We start from the raw sequence: 20,617 nt of genomic DNA, 5'->3' as shown, positions 1-20,617 counted from the left end.
TTCTTGTCTGGGGAAATGTTTGCCCGCAGTGCGTTTCTTGTCTGGGGAAATGTTTGCCCGCAGTGCGTTTCTTGTCTGGGGAAATGTTTGCCCGCAGTGCGTTTCTTTTCTGGGGAAATGTTTGCCCGCAGTGCGTTTCTTGTCTGGGGAAATGTTTGCCCGCAGTGCGTTTCTTGTCTGGGGAAATGTTTGCCCGCAGTGCGTTTCTTTTCTGGGGAAATGTTTGCCCGCAGTGCGTTTCTTTTCTGGGGAAATGTTTGCCCGCATTGCGTTTCTTTTCTGGGGAAATGTTTGCCCGCAGTGCATTTCTTTTCTGGGGAAATGTTTGCCCGAAGTGCGTTTCTTTTCTGGGGAAATGTTTGCCCGCAGTGCGTTTCTTTTCTGGGGAAATGTTTGCCCGCATTGCAGTAATTTTCCGGTGAAATGTTTGCCCGCATTGTGTTTATTTTGTACCGACATGTTGCCCGCATTGCGTTTATTTTGTACTGACATGTTTGCCCGCATTGCGTTTATTTTGTACTGACGTTTGCCCGCATTGCATTTTATTTTGTACTGACATGTTGCCCGCATTGCATTTATTTTGTACTGACATGTTTGCCCGCATTGCGTTTATTTTGTACTGACATGTTTGCCCATTGCGTTTATTTTGTACTGACATGTTTGCCCATTGCGTTTATTTTCTGGTGTCCGGGGTAACTGTTACTGCATTTATTATTTAATGGTCATAAATGGCTATGTTTGCTGCTTTGTGGTTACGGTATACTATTAGCATCAAACAGTTTCTGCACACCCATGATGCAAAGTCTCGTTTGTCCACATCATGGCGTAAACACTGCTTTCTTATGCCTTGCTGTTACATCATTACGTTAGCTCCGCCCATACATTGTCATGGCCACGCCCATTTTTCGCCGCGGCGCAGCCCCCCCCAGTCTTCATCACTGCGCGCTTCTCAGTCCTCCCCACTTTTCGCCCCCCCCCCTCCCCGCGCCCCCCCCTCCCTGTCCCAGGTTGGACCCACAAAAATCTGGTCACTCTACCTAACATCCACATGACCTCTCCATCCACCTAGCACCCACAGTGACCTCTCTCTTACCCAGCACCCACAGTGACCTCTCCCTCCATCTAGCACCCACAGTGACCTCTCCCTCCACCTAGCACCCACATTGACCTCTCCCTCCCCCAGCACCCACAGTGACCTCTCCCTCCACCTAGCACCCACAGTGACCTCTCCCTCCACCTAGCACCCACAGTGACCTCTCCCTCCACCTAGCACCCACAGTGACCTCTCCCTCCACCTGGGACCCATAGTGACCTCTCCCTCCCCCAGCACCCACAGTGACCTCTCCCTCCACCTAGTACCCAGTGACCTCTCCCTCCCCAGCACCCACAGTGACCTCTTCCTCCCCCAGCACACACAGTGACCTCTCCCTCCCCCAGCACCCACAGTGACCTCTCCCTCCCCCAGCACCCACAGTGACCTCTCCCTCCACCTAGCACCCACAGTGACCTCTCCCTCCCCCAGCACCCACAGTGACCTCTCCCTCCCCAGCTCTAGCAGTGATCCTGCCTACCCCAGCACCCACACTGACCTATCCCTCCCCCAGCACCCACACTGATTTTTCCCTCCCCCAGTGGCTACCCTCCTGTCCCCTGCAGCATCCACAGGGACCTCCCATCCCAAAAGCAGCACCTACAGTGACCTCTCCCATTGCCAGCGCCCACAGTGGCTTCTCCCAACACCCAGCATCCACTCCCTCCTCCAGTAACCACACTGACTTCTCCCAGCACCCACAGTGGCCTACCCTTCCCCCAGCACCCACACTGATCTCTACCTCCCTTAGCAGCAACTATGCCATTCATAGCAGCACCCATAGTGACCTCCCACCCCCTGCACCCACAATGACCTCTACCTCCCGAGACCCACAGTGATCTCCCCCAAAGGACCCACAGTGACCTCCCTTTCCTTCAGCACCCATACTGACCTCTACTTTCCACAGCACCCACAGTTACTTCTCCCCCCAGCACCCACAGTGACCTACCCTTCCCCCATCAACCATACTGACCTCAACCTCCCCTAGCAGCAACTATGCCATTCATAGCAGTACCCAAAGTGATCTCCCACCCCCTGCACCCACAGCAATCCCACCAATATTCAGCACCCACATTACACTCAACCAGTAACCCCCACTATAGCAAGCACCCAGTACTTGCACCAAGCAGGACCCAATACTCACATCCGGCCTCAATATGGCACTTAGTACTTGCATCAAACAGCCACATGACACCCAATACCTGCACCCCTTCACCCTATAGCTGGCACCCAGTACTCAAACCTACATGGCACAGTACTTGCACCCAGCTCTGACATGTCACTCACTACTCACACCTGCATACAGCCTCCACATGGCACCCACTCACATAACCAGTACTAGCACCCGAAGTACCTGCACTCAGAACCCACTTGACACACAACACCCACCCAGAGCTAGCACCCAGTGCAGGCATGGCACCAAGTATTTGCACCTATGTGATACCCAGTACCTGCACCCAACACCCACATGTTTCATCTGCAGTAGTTCCAGTTGCACTAAGCCTCCACTTGGTGCCCAGCACCCACAGCAAGCACTCACATATGACATCCAGTACTTGTGTACCCAGAACTCAAAAGGGACTGAGTACCAGCAATCAACACCTACATGATGGTTGATACACACCCATACAGCCAGACTCCACATGACACCCTGTGCCAGCACCCAGAACCCACATGGCACCCAGCATCTGCCTTTAGCACCCACATGACAACAAATACCCCACTAGCCAGCACCCATCACCCATATGTCGCCATGTACTAACTCCCAGTACCCACTTGGCACTCAGTATTTGCACCTAAGACCCACATACCCCTATACTCAACAACCACATGGCACAGTACTCACACGTCACCAAATTCCAAAGCCATTATACGCACCTAGTACCTGTCCATGGCCAGCACCCAAATAGCACCCAGTACCCATCCTTGGTCCGAACCCATATGAGACACAGTACTCTCCCATGGCACACATCCAGACCACACATGGCACTCCCTACTCACTCATGTCTAGAGTGACCAGACGTCCCGGATTGCCCGGGACGCGTCCCGGATTCGGGGTCCGCTGTCCCAGGCTTAATGAGGTCCCGGGAAACGTCCCGCTTTCAGCAGCAGGACGTCCCGGCCTCGGGACTCTGGCCACTCTCTCCTCAATGAACTGGCAGCGGCGTCTATAGATGCCGTGCCAGTTGATTGCCTGCAGCCCCGCTCCAGCCTTCTCTTCCGGTGTCTGTTTCCAACACCGGCAGGCGAGCAGGGGTACGGCAAGATGGCTGCCGAAGCCCTGTACTGGAGACCTATTTGTGTCTCTAGTACAGGGCTTCGGGCGCCATCTTGCCGTAGCCCTGCTCTGCCAGGCTGTCAGCGCGGGAGACTGCAGGAGAAGTAAGACGGTCCCAGGAGCAGCGCGCCAGAGGCCGGAGACTTCTGCCAGGTGAGAAAATGCTTTCTTTTCCAGGTGAAATGTTTGCCCGCATTAGGTTTCTTTTCTGGTGAAATGTTTGCCTGCATTGTTTCTTTTCTGGTGAAATGTGTGCCCGCATTGTTTCTTTTCTGGGGAAATGTTTGCCCGCATTGTTTCTTTTCTAGCGAAATGTTTGCCCGCAGTGTGTTTCTTTTCTGGTGAAATGTTTGCCCGCATTGTTTCTTTTCTAGCGAAATGTTTGCCCGCAGTGCGTTTCTTTTCTGGTGAAATGTTTGCCCGCAGTGCGTATCTTTTCTGGTGAAATGTTTGCCCGCATTGCATTTATTTTGTACCGACATGTTGCCCGCATTGCGTTTATTTTGTACTGACATGTTTGCCCGCATTGCATTTATTTTATACTGACATGTTGCCCGCATTGCGGTTATTTTGGGCTGACATGTTGCCTATTGCGTTTATTTTCTGGTGTCCGGGGTAACTGTTACTGCATTTATTATTTAATGGTCATAGATGGCTATGTTTGCTGCTTTGTGGTTACGGTATACTATTAGCATCACACAGTTTCTGCACACCCATGATGCAAAGTCTCGTTTGTCCACATCATGGCGTAAACACTGCTTTCTTATGCCTCGCTGTTACATCATTACGTTAGCTCCGCCCATACAATGTCATGGCCACGCCCATTTTTTCGGCGCGGCGCCTCCCCCAGTCTTCGCCGCTGCGCGCTCCACAGTCCTCCCCACTTTTCGCCGCGGCGCCCCCCCCCCCCCCCCCCCCCGTCCCAGGTTGGATCCACAAAATCTGGTCACTCTACTCATGTCCAACACTCACATGGCTCCCTGTACCAATTAAAACAAAAGAAAAAACAGGGCACCGAGAGCCTAATAGTGCAATATAGTTTTAACAGAGAAAATCTGTCTAGATAGTTCATGCAGAATTATACTCACAAAAAAGGGTCACCAGCAGGCAACCACTTGAAAGGCAGGAGGGGAGAATTGGTACCCGACCCCACTCGGGTATAAAAGTCGCTCTCTGTAGATAGGAAAAAAAGGGGGCGTACCCCTCCACCAAGGGTGGATAAGTAATATGTATCAAACGCAGATAGAACAGAGGCGCCAAAAAGAGTAAAAACACTATTACTTAAAAACAGTAAAAAGAGGGAAGGTAAGGTGGATTTATTAAACAGTGTAACTCCTAAAGATGCAACGCGTTTCGCGGGCCAGGTATAGCCTGAGGAAGCGGTGCTGTGGCCCGCGAAACGCGTTGCATCTTTAGGAGTTACACTGTTTAATAAATGCATTCTACTCTACCTCAGAGTCTTGTTGTCTACTGCTAGAGGGAGGTAAGTCCACCTTACCTTCCCTCTTTTTACTGTTTTTAAGTAATAGTGTTTTTACTCTTTTTGGTGCCTCTGTTCTATCTGCGTTTGATACCCTGTACCAATTAGCACTCACATGGCACCCACTATTGTTACGATCTGCTACTCATTCAGCACCCAATACTGCATAGCACCCATTGCAAATAAACACCCAATACAAACTGGACCTTGGTACCCAAAGCAGCTTGACACAGACTTTACTTTGGCATCTCGGCACCCACTGCAACTTACCACAAAGTGAACCTTTGCATCTTACCATTACTGCATCTGGGCACCCACTGCACCTTGGCACTTACTGCAGTTTTGCATCTACTAATGCTTAGCAATCACTGCATATTGGTAACCACTTCTTTGCTTGAAAAGAGGTTTGGGTGCTGATCAAGAGGGACAGAGGTCCCAGTAATGAAAGGTGAGTCTGTGCCTCCACAGTGGGCTCCACTGTGCCCACTCTAACCCACTAACAGTGGGCACCTATCACTGCTGATTTGAGGGTGGTAGCACCAAAAGAGTTGGAAGGAGACACAAAGTCTGCCTGATACTGCTATAAAGGTGTGTGTGTGTGTGTGTGTGTGTGTGTGTGTGTGTGTGTGTGTGTGTGTGTGTTTGGGGGGGGGGGGGGTTAAGACTGCCTTATGCTTTCTGGAGAGGGGGTATAACATACACAATTTAGCACGATTTACGATTTCAAATTTGAGCACCACACCCTTGAGGATCCTCTGCATGGCCCTGCCCCTTCCTGCAGCACCCACACTAACCTCTACTTTTCCCATCAGCCACCCCTTCCCCTCATAGTTGGCACCCAGATCTCACACTCACATGACACCAAGTATCTGCACCCAGGCCTAAAATTGCACCCAGTACTCACACCTGCACACAGCTTCCACATGGCACCCACTATCTGCACCAAGTATCCACTTAACCTGTACCCGCACCCAAAGTACCTGCATTCAGAACCCATGTGATGCCCAAAGCCCACCCATAGCCAGCACCCAGTACAGGCATGGCGCCAAGTATTCGCACCCATGTCACACCCGGTACCTGCACCCAGCACCCACATGACATTCAGTACATGCACCCAGATCTTACATGGCACTAAGTTCTTGCAATCAACACCCGCATGACACTCGATACCCAAACATAGCCAGAACCCACATGACACTCAGTACTTACACCCATAAGCCACATGGCACCCATCATCTGCATTCAGCAGCATGACAATCAATACCCCCCTAGCCAGAAACGAGGCGGGGGGGGGGGGCATGCAGGGGAAGGCATTGCCAGGCCCCTTTTTTAAATTTGAGCACCCCCCACTTAAGGACCCTCTGCACGGCCCTGAGGAAAACAGAGCATCGTAGGAGGACGGCACGGGACATTACAGCTGCAGGGGGCCGATAGAAGCCCCAGATAAGTGTCAGCTTCTTTGATTGATAGAATCCCACAGAACCTCTTTAAAGAAGACCTAAACTCAAGCACTGCAGTCAAGGAGAACAAATACTACTGTGCATGCGCGCACACCGACAAGGAGAACTTTGGGGCTCCCAGAGCTGGATCCCTTCTACTGGGGAGGAAGGGGGAAACCTTTTTAGGATACAAACAGGGTTGGACTGGGCCACAGTAGTACAGTTTTTTCCCTCGGTGGGCCCCGCCTCCAGGTCTCTGGTGGGCCCCCCTCCTTGTCTGACAGAGCTCCAATTGCTGCCTGCAGCACAAAAATTCTCTTCTCAGTGCTGTAATCCCTCATGCTGAGAGCAGTGGCATAGCTAAGGAGCTGTAGGCCTCGATGCAAATTTTACAATGGGGTCCCCCAAGCACTGAGGGAGGGCCCTTCTGGGAACCTCTGGTCCAAGGGCCCCGATGCGGTCGCAACCTCTGCAACCTCTGCGGTCACAACCTCTGCAAAGTAGGACATTACTTTATATTGAAGTATAAAGTTTATATTTTCACTCTATGCAAAGTTTTGCTGGGCAGCAGTGTCTCTGAATTACAATGCTGCTAAGATCATGTACATTTGGCCCTGTCCATAATACATCATGACCACACCCTTTTTTCACCGCAATCATGGGATGTGTGGGCCCCAGGTTGAAATTTCTTCGGTGGGCCCCCAGTGTCCCAGTCCGACCCTGGATACAAAGGCCTCCCCTTCCCTGAGGTAAATACCCCCCGGGGCACTTTTTTCTTACAGGTACACTTTAAGAAAAGAAGCGGGCATATGGGAGAGGAAAAGTAGGAGGCATTGGTGGGGAAACCGACTACAATTAGATTGCAAGCCTACATATTGTCAGTATTGCAATCTGTAGGTAGATTGCCAATATAGGTAGCCTTGCAAGTTCCTCTCTTTCCCTCCCCCGCATACATATGAACTGCCCGCCGGGAGACTTGGGCGCGGGATACAGCTGGTATACGGCTATTGCTGGAAGCAGAATTGCAGTGTTTTAAAAGCAACTTCAGCACTGTTTTCTGGTGGCGCCGAAGTTACTGACTGTGCGCCGCTATAGCCGTAATTCCTATTTTGGCCTATGATGGCGCTGGCTGCGCCCAAATCTCCTGCACTGTTATTACAGTGCTCACCACCCCCCCCCCCCCCCTGCATAATTATAGGTAGCCTAGTCCCACCATCAGAGAGCTGAGAGCTAGGCAGTGACTCACCACAAAGTTCAGCTCTCCCCTTGCTCACTCCTTGCTGTGCTGCATGTGGAATAGTTCACACCTCAGATCATTGCTAAGCCAGCCGCAGTGCAGAGACAGCCAGGCAAGCGGTGCACAGTGACGGCGCGTATACTTCAAATACAGGAAGTGAGCAGTGATGTCCCTTTCTGTATCCACGCCATTACTGTGCACTATTTGCCTGGCTGTCTCTTCCCCACTGATCTGAGGTCCGAAGTATGCTGCAGAGCAGCACAGCAAGGAGCGAGGGAGGAGGAGCCAAACTTTGTGGAGGCAGGACAGAACCAGGACAAGTGGCATGCGGGCAATAAAGTGGCAGGCAAACCTGGTATGTACCACCTGGCCAACAGCAAAGTACCACCGGTGGTACGCAATCCACAGGTTGAAAAGCCTTGATGTAGAGGGTCAAAGTTGAGCCTAATGATGTAGTATAGGGGTGAACCGAACTTCCGAAAAAGTTTGCGGTTCTCCGCGATCACGGACCATGGAAGTTCGCTGGTTTCCGTTCGCCGGCAAACCGTTCGGGTCATCTCTATTCAGCACAGAAATAAAAATGAATCTTGTCATCTTTGGTTTCACACTCCATGGCTGACACTCAGTAATCCTATACTGCTTGGCAATTCTAAAGTTACTGTAAAGTACACATTATTTCCATCACAAACTCAAAGAACAAATCAATCCTCATCAACGAACACTTGTTATTTACATATAGGCCATGCACTCTGAACCACTGGGGTAGAGTCTCCCACTCACAAAGCCATGGACCATGCATATAGCATTTCAAGGCTATTGGGCCATAATCAGTGCAAACTATTGAGGTCAGTGGCTCTATGGAGTAGGTCTGGGAGAGAAGCAGAGTAAGCTATGGACGTCAGCGGCTCTATGGAGTAGGTCTGGAAGAGAAGCAGTGGAAGCTATGGAAGACAGTGGCTCTATGGAGTAGGTCTGGGAGAGAAGCAGGGCAAGCTATGGAAGTCAGTGGCGCTATGGAGTAGGTCTGGGAGAGAAGCAGAGTAAGCTATAGACGTCAGCGGCTCTATGGAGTAGGTCTGGAAGAGAAGCAGTGGAAGCTATGGAAGACAGTGGCTCTATGGAGTAGGTCTGGGAGAGAAGCAGGGCAAGCTATGGAAGTCAGTGGCGCTATGGAGTAGGTCTGGAAGAGAAGCAGAGGAAGCTATGGAAGTCAGTGGCGCTATGGAGTAGGTCTGGGAGAGAAGCAGAGGAAGCTGGAAGTCGGTGGCTCTATGGATTAGGTCTGGGAGAGAAGCAGAGCAAGCTATGGAAGTCAGTGGCGCTATGGATTAGGTCTGGAAGAGAAGCAGAGGAAGCTATGGCAGTCAGTGGCTCTATGGAGTAGGTCTGGGAGAGAAGCAGAGGAAGCTGGAAGTCGGTGGCTCTATGGAGTAGGTCTGTAAGAGAAGCAGAGGAAGCTATGGAAGTCAATGTCTCTATGCAGTAGGTCTGGGAGAGACGCAGAGCAAGCTATGGAAGATAGTGGCTCTATAGGGTAGGTCTGTGAGAGGAGCAGAGGAAGCTGGAAGTCAGTGGCTCTATGGAGTAGGTCTGTAAGAGAAGCAGAGGAAGCTATGGAAGTCAATGTCTCTATGCAGTAGGTCTGGGAGAGACGCAGAGCAAGCTATGGAAGATAGTGGCTCTATAGGGTAGGTCTGTGAGAGGAGCAGCACAAGCTATGGAAGTCAGTGGCGCTATAGGGTAGGTCTGGGAGAAAAGCAGTGCAAGCTATGGAATAGTGTTGTCCGGATCATGAACGATTCGGATCTTTGATCCGAATCTATTTTGTGAGTCGAATCATCCGAATCATCAAAATGAGTGATTTGGATCGAAAAAGGGGCGGGGCAAGGAGCGACACGCCCCCTCTCAGCGGGCAGCGGGGTCCTGGAAACAGAGCAGGGATGGATCGCTGAGTTGGAGGGGAGGCAGCCTTGCAGCCACAGGTAGATGAGACAGAGGGGACATGGGTGCCACTGCCAGATATGTGTAGAGCACACATACTGGCTGCAATGTGCTGCTCATTACAGGCTGTCCGTTCCGTAGTTGTGCACAGTGAACACATTGGAAACTTTTGGCTCAGCTCAGCACAGCTCAGTAACTTTGCAGGCACTGTGAATTGATTGAAAGGCAATATGATCCTCCTGCACTCGGCTCTATACAGCTGCACTTCACTTTGGGGAATGCTTTCTTTCACTGCGACGTTTGCTTTCAAAGTACACAGATGAGCATATAGGTGAAATACATGTAAAGCATATGATTGCAGCATGTGGGTATTGTGTGCAAACATTTCTGCTCTCTGCTCGTCCTCCTCCCTTCTCTGTCCACTCCCTGCCCTCTGTCCATCTTCTCCCCTTCTCTGTGTGTCCACCTCCCTCCCCTTCTCCTGTCCACAGCAGGGAAAGACCTGTCCTGCTATTCATTTCACAAATGATCCGAGATTCGGATCAAAGATCCGGATCTCTTCAATGATCCGATTCGAATCATCCGGATCATTGAAAAGATCCGAACTTCCAATCTCTACTATGGAAGTCACTGGGACTATGGAGTAGGTGCGTGCGAGAAGCAGTGCGAGCTATGGAAGTCACTGGTGCTATGTTGTAAGTCTGGGAGAGATGCAGAGCAAGCTATGAAAGTCAATGGCTCTATGAAGTTGGTCTGGGAGAGAAGCAGTGCAAGATATGAAAGTCACTGGGACTATGTTGTAGGTCTGGGAGTGAACCAGTGCACACTATTGAAGTCACTGGTGCTATGGAGTAGGTCTGGGAGAGAAGCAGAGCAAGCAATGGAAGTCACTGGTGCTATGGAGTAGGTCTGGGAGAGAAGCAGAGCAAGCAATGGAAGTCACTGGTGCTATGGAGTACCGGTAGGTCTGGGAGAGAAGAAGTGCAAGCTATTGAAGTCACTGGTGCTATGAAGTAGGTCTAGGAGAGAAGCAAAGCAAGCAATGGAAGTCACTGGTGCTATGGAGTAGGTCTAGGAGAGAAGAAGTGCAAGCTATGGAAGTCACTGGTGCTATAAAGTAGGTCTAGGAGAGAAGCAAAGCAAGCAATGGAAGTCCCTGGTGCTATGGAATAGGTCTAGGAGAGAAGCAGAGCAAGCTATGGAAGTCAGTGGGACTATTAACTAGGTCTGGCAGAAAGCAGAGCAAGCAATGGAAGTCATTAGGACTATTAAGTAGGTCTGGGAGAGAAGCAGAGAATAAGTATAAGCAGGGAAGTTATGGGAGAGACTGACTTGACTTTTTCAAGGTGGCCATAAACTGTACATTCTGACTACTTTTTAAAACATAAAAGATGCCCTTCATTATAAATATTTTTTTCTAAGCTTTAAAATGTCTGCTTTATGCCAGATAAAACTAAAAGCTGTGCTAGACACATTAAAAATAGCCTGCAAAAAGAAATATTCGAATGTCATTAAGACATTTCCTCAGCTATTGGACTGTGATAAGGCTACAGCCGGAATGTGGACTGGCAGCCATCCAACAACCAAATGCTGAGAATCAGACATGAATGGAGAATATTAGGGCACACTTACCAAGAACATCAACTACGAAGGTGAAATTCTGTTCCAGGCCGTGTTTAGCATTAAAGAGCCAAATAGTGTAATTCCCAGAATCACTCTCCTTCGGCTTCATTATCAACAAGCTGTATGTTATGGAGTCATACTTGTAACAGGTATTGTTCTTTTCAATTGGTTTTCCATCCTTGAACCTGTATACAAAAAGAGTTGCTTTAAACGTAATAAGGGCTAATTTTTGGAAGCAGTACTTATTTCATAAGCTATTTACTTTAGCTGATGGAAGGAAAATACTAAAACAAACAGCTCTAACCAGCTGTCACTAATTTATAGAGCATGCTGTTTCATCTCTCAGATGCCTTTCTTTTTGTTTGCTTTTCAGACCACAGTTTACAATATTAAATCCTTCCACTTAACATAATTTGGTGCTGTGTGCAAGTCTCCTGCAACCTCTTGTCTTCATACTCCTGCCCATGGCTGGCCAGTTCTCAGAGCAGCATTTACACAAAGAGTCTAGAATGATTCTCTTAACGCCGAGTTGGTTGTGCTAATAGTGCTGGCATTTACCCAGGAAATACCATAGATTGTTCACAGGCCAAATCTGAATATATTTGTTCCCTCGGGTGCAGGTATTTCCAGCAGCATAAGTGCCATGCGTACTGAACTCCACATATAGAGAGGATTATAGGGCTCTGAAGCAAGGGGACCCAGGTGGTCCTTTATACTTTCACTATCCTTTATCCTGTGCTTTTACATTTCTGTGTTCCTGTGCTGTATGCTCTTTATAATACACGTGAATGTATGTCACCATGCTCATTGAAATCCATGGGGGAGGGGAAGCTGTCATTGCTCAAGGGTACCTAGGTTCCATCAAAATGTTGCTATAGGGCCCCATGGTTTCTAGGTTTGACCCACAGCCTGTAGGGGCCCCCAAGGTGTCTCCTTCACATCTAAACTGTTGCACCCCAGGGCCTCCGCAGAGTCTTTGACAGGGTAGCGCATCACCTATGCTGGCGGGCCCAGGAAGGAAATTTGGCTGCAACAAAGAGCCCCAAATGTCACTTTTTGGTCAGGAGGTGTCTGTGTGGGGGCCCCCGGGCTAATTTTGCCTTGCTGCCCCCTTTGTTACTAGGCTCAGCCCAGTTACTAGATTTCTAGGTGAACTAAATTTCCTCTTCAAGGGTTGAGGACTATCGATGTCATTCAACTTTGGCGTATGGGCTAGTTAGCTGTGTACATGTATATTTCAATTACTGCAGCCATTAATATTTTAGGTCTAATTGCAATCATGTAATTGTAATCTCCAGGCTGCCCACTCATTTTCGAAGTACTGGGCTGCAACACATGGCTACATTTTAATGCAACCTTCTTAAACAAGATCTGGTAATCTGCTTCTGTCAGATGATACAATTTGCCGAACGAACGTTTCTGAACAATTATTCGTATAAACAAACGGAAATGATCATTTGGGACCACTAATGGACAAAAATCTCCTAATCAATCCAATCAGATTGATGAGATAGATCCAAATATTGGATTGATTTCATTAATCTGATTGGATTGGTTGGGAGATTTTTGTCTGTAAGTGGTCGCAAACTATCATTTCCGATTGTTCATATGAATAATCATTTTTAAATGATGGTTCAGCAAACTGTATCATTAGCAGCCACCTTAAGAGCTGTTTAAATATTACAATTTAAACAGGCAAAACAGACAACTGTGTCCCTGCTGGCTGATAGTCTGATGTCTTTACAGGCCTAGCTATTAGGAAAATGAGTACTCGGGGGACTCGATACATCAATTACGTGTCCCAAATTTGGGAGGGCTCCCTAAAACGCACTTAAAATATAACTTTTATTAGATTCAATTAAAAATAAGGGCAGCATTGCACACATATAAAGTAGATACAGTGCTGTACATTCCTGTGTCCCATATATAGACAGAGAGGAGTATGTAGCAGTGGGCCAAGTTGTCAAACAATATCCTTGCCTCACACTATCCTGATTTCCTACCCCAAGGTCACATCCATATACAATAGAGGGGAGCTGTCGCCATATCATGCTCACACTCAAAAATGGTGTACATACACCTGACCCAGGATAGGTATTGTTCCCAGAAACAATCACTGCAGAGGGAGTCCACAATGGCCTCGTACCTGGAGAGTACTAGCAGGCTACACCACCCCAAAAACAGACAGACCCTCAGCCTGTACCGTCTAAGCGCCCAAAACCTGGAGATAGAGACAGCCCCTGGTGGAGATATTGTGCAGGCAGTGTGACCAGGGAGCCCTGGAGGATGAGGCCCACTTCCTGCTACACTGCAGCAAATATGCACCTGTGAGGACTGTCCACTCCCAGCGACACTCTCTCCCCATATACCAGATTTCACCACCCCCCTCCAATGTTAATGCTAATGTTTTGCTTTGACAACACTAAATGTATTTCGATTGGATTGGACTGTCCTTCAGGAGGTCACTTACCAGATGATTTCAGGCATTGGAAAAGCTCTGACTTTAACATTCAACATTACGTCTTTATGGCCTTCTTTTACTTCGATAAATTGCTTCTTTGTGTGTTTTATTTTCAGATAAGCCTTGTCTAAAGAAAAAACAGACATATATGAATAAAAGACACCACATTTCTGTAGAATGTACATGGGCAAAACAGACATATATGTCTGGCTGGGAGTCTGATGTCTTTACTGGCCTTTCTGGTTATGCATTGGGTGAGTAACTATTGGAGACTTTGAGGTTTCTCAGCTGATTTGTTTCCACCTGCCACAGGAAGCCCCCCCCCCCCCCCCCCCCCCCCGTGTAGGAGACTGCATGCAGCCCGGCCCAACCAAGAGTGTAAGACCATCACGAGCTGCTGGGCAGGTTGTCGGCCAAAATAACTATGAATGAGCAAATGTCTACATGTAATGTAAGGGCCAGTGATATGCTCTGGAAGGCTAATGTGAGGGTGAGAATGAAGAGGAGCGCATGAAATATGTGAGCTACATGGTGAACAGATTTCCTTTGCAGTGCTGGAATGCTTGGCTCAGCTTCATGTCAATAAGGACACAACAAGCATGTTATGTACGTGGGCTCCTTCAGAGTGCTGCAATTCCCTCCCACACCTCAGCCACATTGCTATCAAAGGTCATCTACCATCCATCTGGCTAACTGGAATTCATCACATGCGAACAAATGCCAGGAACTCAACTTTCACATCTTTCGGGAAAGCCCTCCCAATGTATTTACCATACATAAAGCCACACTGAGGTGGTAATGACCCAGCAGCACTAGACATGTGGGGAGGGGAGTCTTTAGTTTCCATGTCTCATCAAATAAAATAATAAATACTTGTCACTATTTATACTGACTCCCTAAAGATATACACTCACCTAAAGGATTATTAGGAATACCTGTTCAATTTCTCATTAATGCAATTATCTAATCAACCAATCACATGGCAGAAGCTTAAATGCATTTAGGGGTGTGGTCCTGGTCAAGACAATCTCCTGAACTCCAAACTGAATGTCAGAATGGGAAAAAAGGTGATTTAAGCAATTTTGAGCGTGGTATGGTTGTTGGTGCCACACGGGCCAGTCTGAGCATTTCACAATCTGATCAGTTACTGGAAATTTCATGCACAACAATTTCTAGGGTTTACAAAGAATGGTGTGAAAAGGGAAAAACATCCAGTATGTGGCAGTCCTGTGGGCGAAAATGCCTTGTTCATGCTAGAGGTCAGAGGAGAATGGGCCGACTGATTCAAGCTGATAGAAGAGCAACGTTGACTTACATAACCATACAGTGCCGGTTTTAGATATATACATATACTGCGGCAATAGTTTACTTGGACAATGTACCAGGCTATATCTGAGAGACAATAACATTCTATACATTTATGGATATACTTTTTTCCCTAGATACAATCAGCTTAGACCTGCAACTACATTATTATGTATGCTGTTGAATGGGAGGCCTTGTTGGCCATGTTTCGTTTTTAATTGTTTTTACTCTTTTTGTTCCCTCAGTAAAGATTGTATTTGACCGTTAGTGGGTTCAGGGAATTTATCTTGATGATTATACTTTAATATAAGTGATGGTGGGAAGCTCTTTTCTTTTTTTCTTAACACTTGATAACCTAGGGTCCAAAGACTCACTTTTCCCATCAGGAGCCTTCTGTGTAGGGCAACCTTTCTCTACCCTTTTACCCTGGAGGAACCCTGCAAATATTTTTGGGATCCCAAGGAACCCCTTCAAATAATTTTTGAGGAAGCCCTGCATTTATGCGAGGAACCCCTGCATTTAGGAGGTGTGGTCTTTAATCAAAGGTGTTGCTGTTTATTTCACTACCCCTACTACACTGTCCCTCATTATACTGTCTCCTTATTCTAGTGATTTTTATTAATGTGCTTATTATTATTCTGACCCCCAATTTAGTTCTTCTTTTTACAATACCACCCCCCCCCCCCCATTATTTTGTGCTCTATTATACTTCCCTCACGGTGAGAAAAAACACCAAGGAACCCCTACAGAGTACTCAAGGAACCCTGGTTGAGAAAGCCTAATATAGGGGGTTCCATAAATATGCTCGCCCTGTTTTTTCTTTGAATATGAAATAACCACTCGTTACAACCTAAGTATGCAGCAAAGCATTTGTGAAGTCACAGCACGCAAAACCTTGAGGCGGATGGGCTACAACAGCAGAAGACCCCACTGGGTACCACTCATCTCCACTGCAAATAGGAAAAAGAGGCTACAATTTGCACGAGATCAACAAAATTGGACAGTTGAAGACTGAAAAAATTTTGCTTGGTCTGATGAGTCTCAATAGAGTCAGAATTTGGTGTAAACAGAATGAAAACATGGATCCATCATGCCTTGTTGTTGTTGGTGGTGTAATGGTGGTGGTGGTGTAATGGTGTGTGGGATGTTTTCTTGGCACACTTTAGGCTCCCTAGTGCCAACTGGGCACTGTTTAAATGCCATGGGCTACCTGAGCATTGTTTCTGGCCATGTCCACCCCTTCATGACCACCATGTGCCCATCCTCTGATCGCTACTTCCAGCAGGATAATGCACCATGTCACAAAGCTCGAATCATGTCAAATTGGTTTCTTGAACATGATAATGAGTTCACTGTACTAAAATGGCCCCCACAGTCACCAGATCTCAATCCAATAGAGCATGTGATGGAACGGGAGCTTCGTGCCCTGGATGTGCATCCCACAAATCTCCTTCAACTGCAAGATGCTATCTTATCAATATGGGCCAACATTTCTAAAGAATGCTTTCAGCACCTTGTTGAATCAATGCCACGTAGAATTAAGGCAGTTCTGAAGGTGAAAGGGGGTCAAACACCGTATCAGTATGGTGTTCCTAATAATCCTTTAAGTGAGTGTATGTTAGCCCAAATTTGTTAGGGAGATGGCAGTGATATCTATACATAACTTACAACATTCAAAGCCAGTGGAGCTCGGAAGGGGTTGTTCTGGGTGTCTAGAACACCCCCCTGCACCGAGACCAGAAGTGGGGCTGCCGCATGGCCCGGCCAGCTGGGGAGAGAAGACAGAATAAAATGATGGAGGCGCCAGCCGCGCCAATAAGGGATGCGGGAGCCGGCTTTATTCCTCGCTCCCTCCCTCCCTCAGAATGCCCCCACCTGCGGTGAATGTGTGCCCGGCTCCCCCATGAGTGTGTGCGCAGCGGAGCGGTAGGTCCTCTTACCGCAGATCAGGCGCACCAGCAAGTCTCTCTGCTTCCTGTGACGTCATGGTAAACAGGAGTCTCATGGGGGAGCCGGGCACACATTCGCCGCAGGTGGGGGCATTCAGAGGGAGGGAGGGAGCGAGGAATAAAGCCGGCTCCCGCATCCCTTATTGGCGCGGCTGGCGCCTCCATCATTTTATTCTGTCTTTTCTCCCCCGGGCAATCTTCTCCCCACACAGGGGCACCTTCCTTCACCTATCTAACTTATACTGGGGGACATATACCTATCTAATCTATCCTGGGGGGCATATACCTATCTAACCTATACTGGGGGGCATATACCTATCTAACCTATACTGGGGGGCATATACCTATCTAATCTATCCTGGGGGGCATATACCTATCTAACCTATACTGGGGGGCATATACCTATCTAACCTATACTGGGGGCATATACCTATCTAACCTATACTGGGGGGCATATACCTATCTAACCTATACTGGGGGGCATATACCTATCTAATCTATCCTGGGGGCATATACCTATCTAACCTATACTGGGGGGCATATACCTATCTAACCTATACTGGGGGGCATATACCTATCTAACCTATACTGGGGGGCATATACCTATCTAACCTATACTGGGGGACATATACCTATCTAATCTATACTGGGGGGCATATACCTATCTAACCTATACTGGGGGCAACTATATGGGCTACCTATACTGGGGGGGGGACCTATAGCTGGCTACCTATACTGCTACCTATACTGCGGGCACCTATACCTGTCTCCACATTGGGAGCGCATTTTACGCCCTCACCCTGGGTGCAATTTAGCCTAGAAACTGCTAGTATTTGGCTCCACCCACACCATATTTTGGCCACGCCCACACGCCACTTTCCGGAACCCCCCCCCCCCCCCTTGGAAATCCTGGATTTGCCCCTGAAAGCAGTAATTTTATGAAAATATTAATGCTTATTGTAAATGTTACAGTAATATTTATCTTAGACTGAAGCTACTGACAACATAGCTATTACATATTGTGGAAGAATACTAAAAAGATAAATTCATATGTAGATATTGCTTCATCTTCAGGGCCATCTGCCCCTCCTCTTACTTGTATTAAAAGTATGGAAAGGGTGAGAGGGTTCTTGAGTTGCATTTTAATAGTGCCGTCAGGAAGCAATAGTGGATGGTAAATTGTGGCAGTCATGTACCAATAATGGGAGGGTTACTAGTGTCTGTAAGAAATAGTGGAGAGTGTTGATAGTGTAGGACATAGACAGAGAAAATGAATAGTGACGGCTATGGATAATTAATAGGGCTAGCCATGGATAGTAGAGGGGTTATAGTGTTGGCCATACATAGTGGAAGGTTAATGCAAGTCATAGATAGTGGGTTTATAATGGAAACCACAGATCAGAAAATCAGAATCATTTATTTCACCAAGCATGACTGGGTGGTGCCTGGAATTGGGCTTGGCAAGCACAAGGGCTAAGTACAGCAATACAAAAAAGAAAACAGAAAACGAAAAACAGCAATTTCAACAGACAACTTAAACAGAAAAGGATTGCATTCATTGTACAAAGGGCATCAGTGCATCAAGTTCTAACAAGTCCAGCTTGTAAAGGGAGAATGAATGATCAACGGGGGAGGGTGAGTTCATAATGTTCAAAGAGTTGACAGCTAAGGTTAGAAGCTGTTCCTGTGCCTTGTGGTTCTGGTGGCAAGGGACTGAAATCTCTGTCCTGAAGGGAGCCGACTGAAGAAGTGGAATCCTGGGTGTGAGGGATCATTGGCGATCCTCAGTGCTCTGGAGTGCAGTCTAGAGTTGTAGAGGAGGTCCAGAGGGTGGAGGGGTCTCCCAATGATCCTCTTTGCTGATCTGATGACCCTCTGCAGTTTACGTCTGTCACTGGCAGAGATGCCAGCGTACCAGACCAGGATGGAAGAACAGAGAACAGATTCAGTTGTGGCAGAGTATAAACTTGTCACGAGTTTATGGGTCTTACCGAACTTTTTCAGTTGTCGGAGAAAGAATAGCCTATGCTGGGCTTTTCTCTAGGTAGAGGTGGGGATGGTTTTGAACAGTAAAGGCAAGCCACATATAGTGGATGGTCAATGATGCCAGCCATGGGCGGTGGAGGTTTAAGAATGCTAACTATAGACAACAGAGGATTGATACTGCCAGTTATTGATAATTGGTGGGTACAGAGAAGTTATGGCTCATATTGGTAATCACAGATAGTGAAGGGTTCATAGAGCTAGCACACATAGTAGATGATTAATAGTGCCAGATACAGATAGTGGATGGGTATTAGTGCCAGCCATGGATAATGGAAGAGGTATACTGCCAGCCACAGACAGATGAAGGTTAAAAGTGCCAGCTTTGCTAGTACAGGGCTAACACAACTTGCCATCTGTAATAGAAGATTAATAGTGCCAGTCGCACACAGTGGAGGAATAGTGTTAGATATTGATAATGGAGGATCAATACTATAATTTACAGATAGTGAATGGTTAGTAATATCAGCCACGGATAGTGGAGGATTCATAGTACCAGCCACAGAAAGTCAAGAAGTAACAGTGCCAGCCATGGATAGCAGAGTGTTAATCCTGCCAGACAGCGACAGTGCAGAGCTCATAGCAGCAGATGAGGAGGAAAGACTTATTTTGTTACAGTAAAGGTGTTACTGAACAGCTTCTGTAACAAACGCCTGGAAAACCGCTCTGATATAGCGTTTTTTCAGATCAGTTTTCCACTTTCCTATACTTAACATTGAGGCAGAAACGCCTCAGAAATCTAAAAAATGATGTAGGACAGGAGTTTGCGTTTGGGGGAAAAATGAACCACTCTGGTGTGCACCATCCCATTCACTTTCATTAGCCAAGCGGTTTCCCCCCTGCAAGCGTTTTAAAAAACGCTCCACAACTGCTCCGGTGGGCATCAGCCCTAATAGTCTGAAACAAGGGATTGTGAAATGGGGAATGAAGAGTAGTCGCAGCAATAATTCAACGCAGGGCAGAAAGCAGTGGTTCCACAGGTTACGCTCAAATTTAAATCAAGCTCTGATAAACTCTCTTCACAATACTGTGATGTCCCTTCCTGCAGGAAGTTCTCCTTCAAGAGCCTAGGCACCTTACAGTGCTGTTTCCTGCTGTGCACTCTCAATGTAAGTGGCAAGCACTCACAATATTTTTGTAACAGACTTTGGCAAGCTGCATGCAGGCGTTTAATTTATCAGTGAAAAACTACATCTCAGGCTTCTTATACACTGCAAATTGCAAATCTGATTTCCGATTACGATTTTCCCTGGATGCTATCAACACAAGAAGAAAATGTAGAAAAAAAACAGCATGCTGGACCGATTCAAAATCCCAAATAGGAATTTAATGTAGTGAGCAAGAAGCCTCAGCCACTTACAATGCCATCTATAGTACTGTGCAACCACTATGTATAGTTCTCCTAAGTGATGAACCTGAACTATGTGTATGTTTATGCGCCTGTTTCCACTAGGGCCAAATCTGCAGCATTTCTCCGCTGGCGAGTTGCACAGGGAAACTCTGCCTATTCAGCAATGGCTTGGCTTCCATATCGCATGCCCTCGCGATTCTGGATGGCAAGCGGCAGTTTCCAGCAGCATGCACCCTAATCCCTATAGCCATGCATTGTATGGCTAAGCGTACTCGCATCACTACTAGTGGTGGCCTGCTTCCTGCAAGACGTACGCCAGCTAAGTGGTAATCATTTCTAGAGGTTACCTGAAGTGAGAGGGATATGCAGGCTGCCATATTTATTTCCGTTTAAACAACACCAGATGCCTGTCATCCTTCT

At 47.6% G+C, this 20,617-nt stretch overlaps 1 protein-coding gene across 3 annotated transcripts in view; it reads right to left on the bottom strand.

Moving 5' to 3' along the window:
* The window catches only part of LOC137527130 (vascular endothelial growth factor receptor kdr-like), a 318,768-nt gene that overhangs the window by 168,450 nt on the left and 129,701 nt on the right, over positions 1–20,617 (bottom strand). For all 3 annotated transcript variants that reach the window (XM_068247550.1, XM_068247553.1, XM_068247551.1), the window contains 2 exons: positions 13,559–13,676; positions 11,098–11,273 (listed from right to left, as the gene is read on the bottom strand). In XM_068247550.1, coding sequence (XP_068103651.1) covers positions 11,098–11,273; positions 13,559–13,676 — 294 coding nt within the window. The remainder of the gene's footprint in view (positions 1–11,097; positions 11,274–13,558; positions 13,677–20,617) is intronic.

Source organism: Hyperolius riggenbachi, chromosome 8 (assembly GCF_040937935.1).
Source record: "Hyperolius riggenbachi isolate aHypRig1 chromosome 8, aHypRig1.pri, whole genome shotgun sequence".
In the NCBI taxonomy this organism is placed as follows: domain Eukaryota; kingdom Metazoa; phylum Chordata; class Amphibia; order Anura; family Hyperoliidae; genus Hyperolius; species Hyperolius riggenbachi.
The sequence above is the reverse complement of the archived record's forward strand: the minus strand, read 5'-3'. Positions and strand labels throughout refer to the sequence as shown.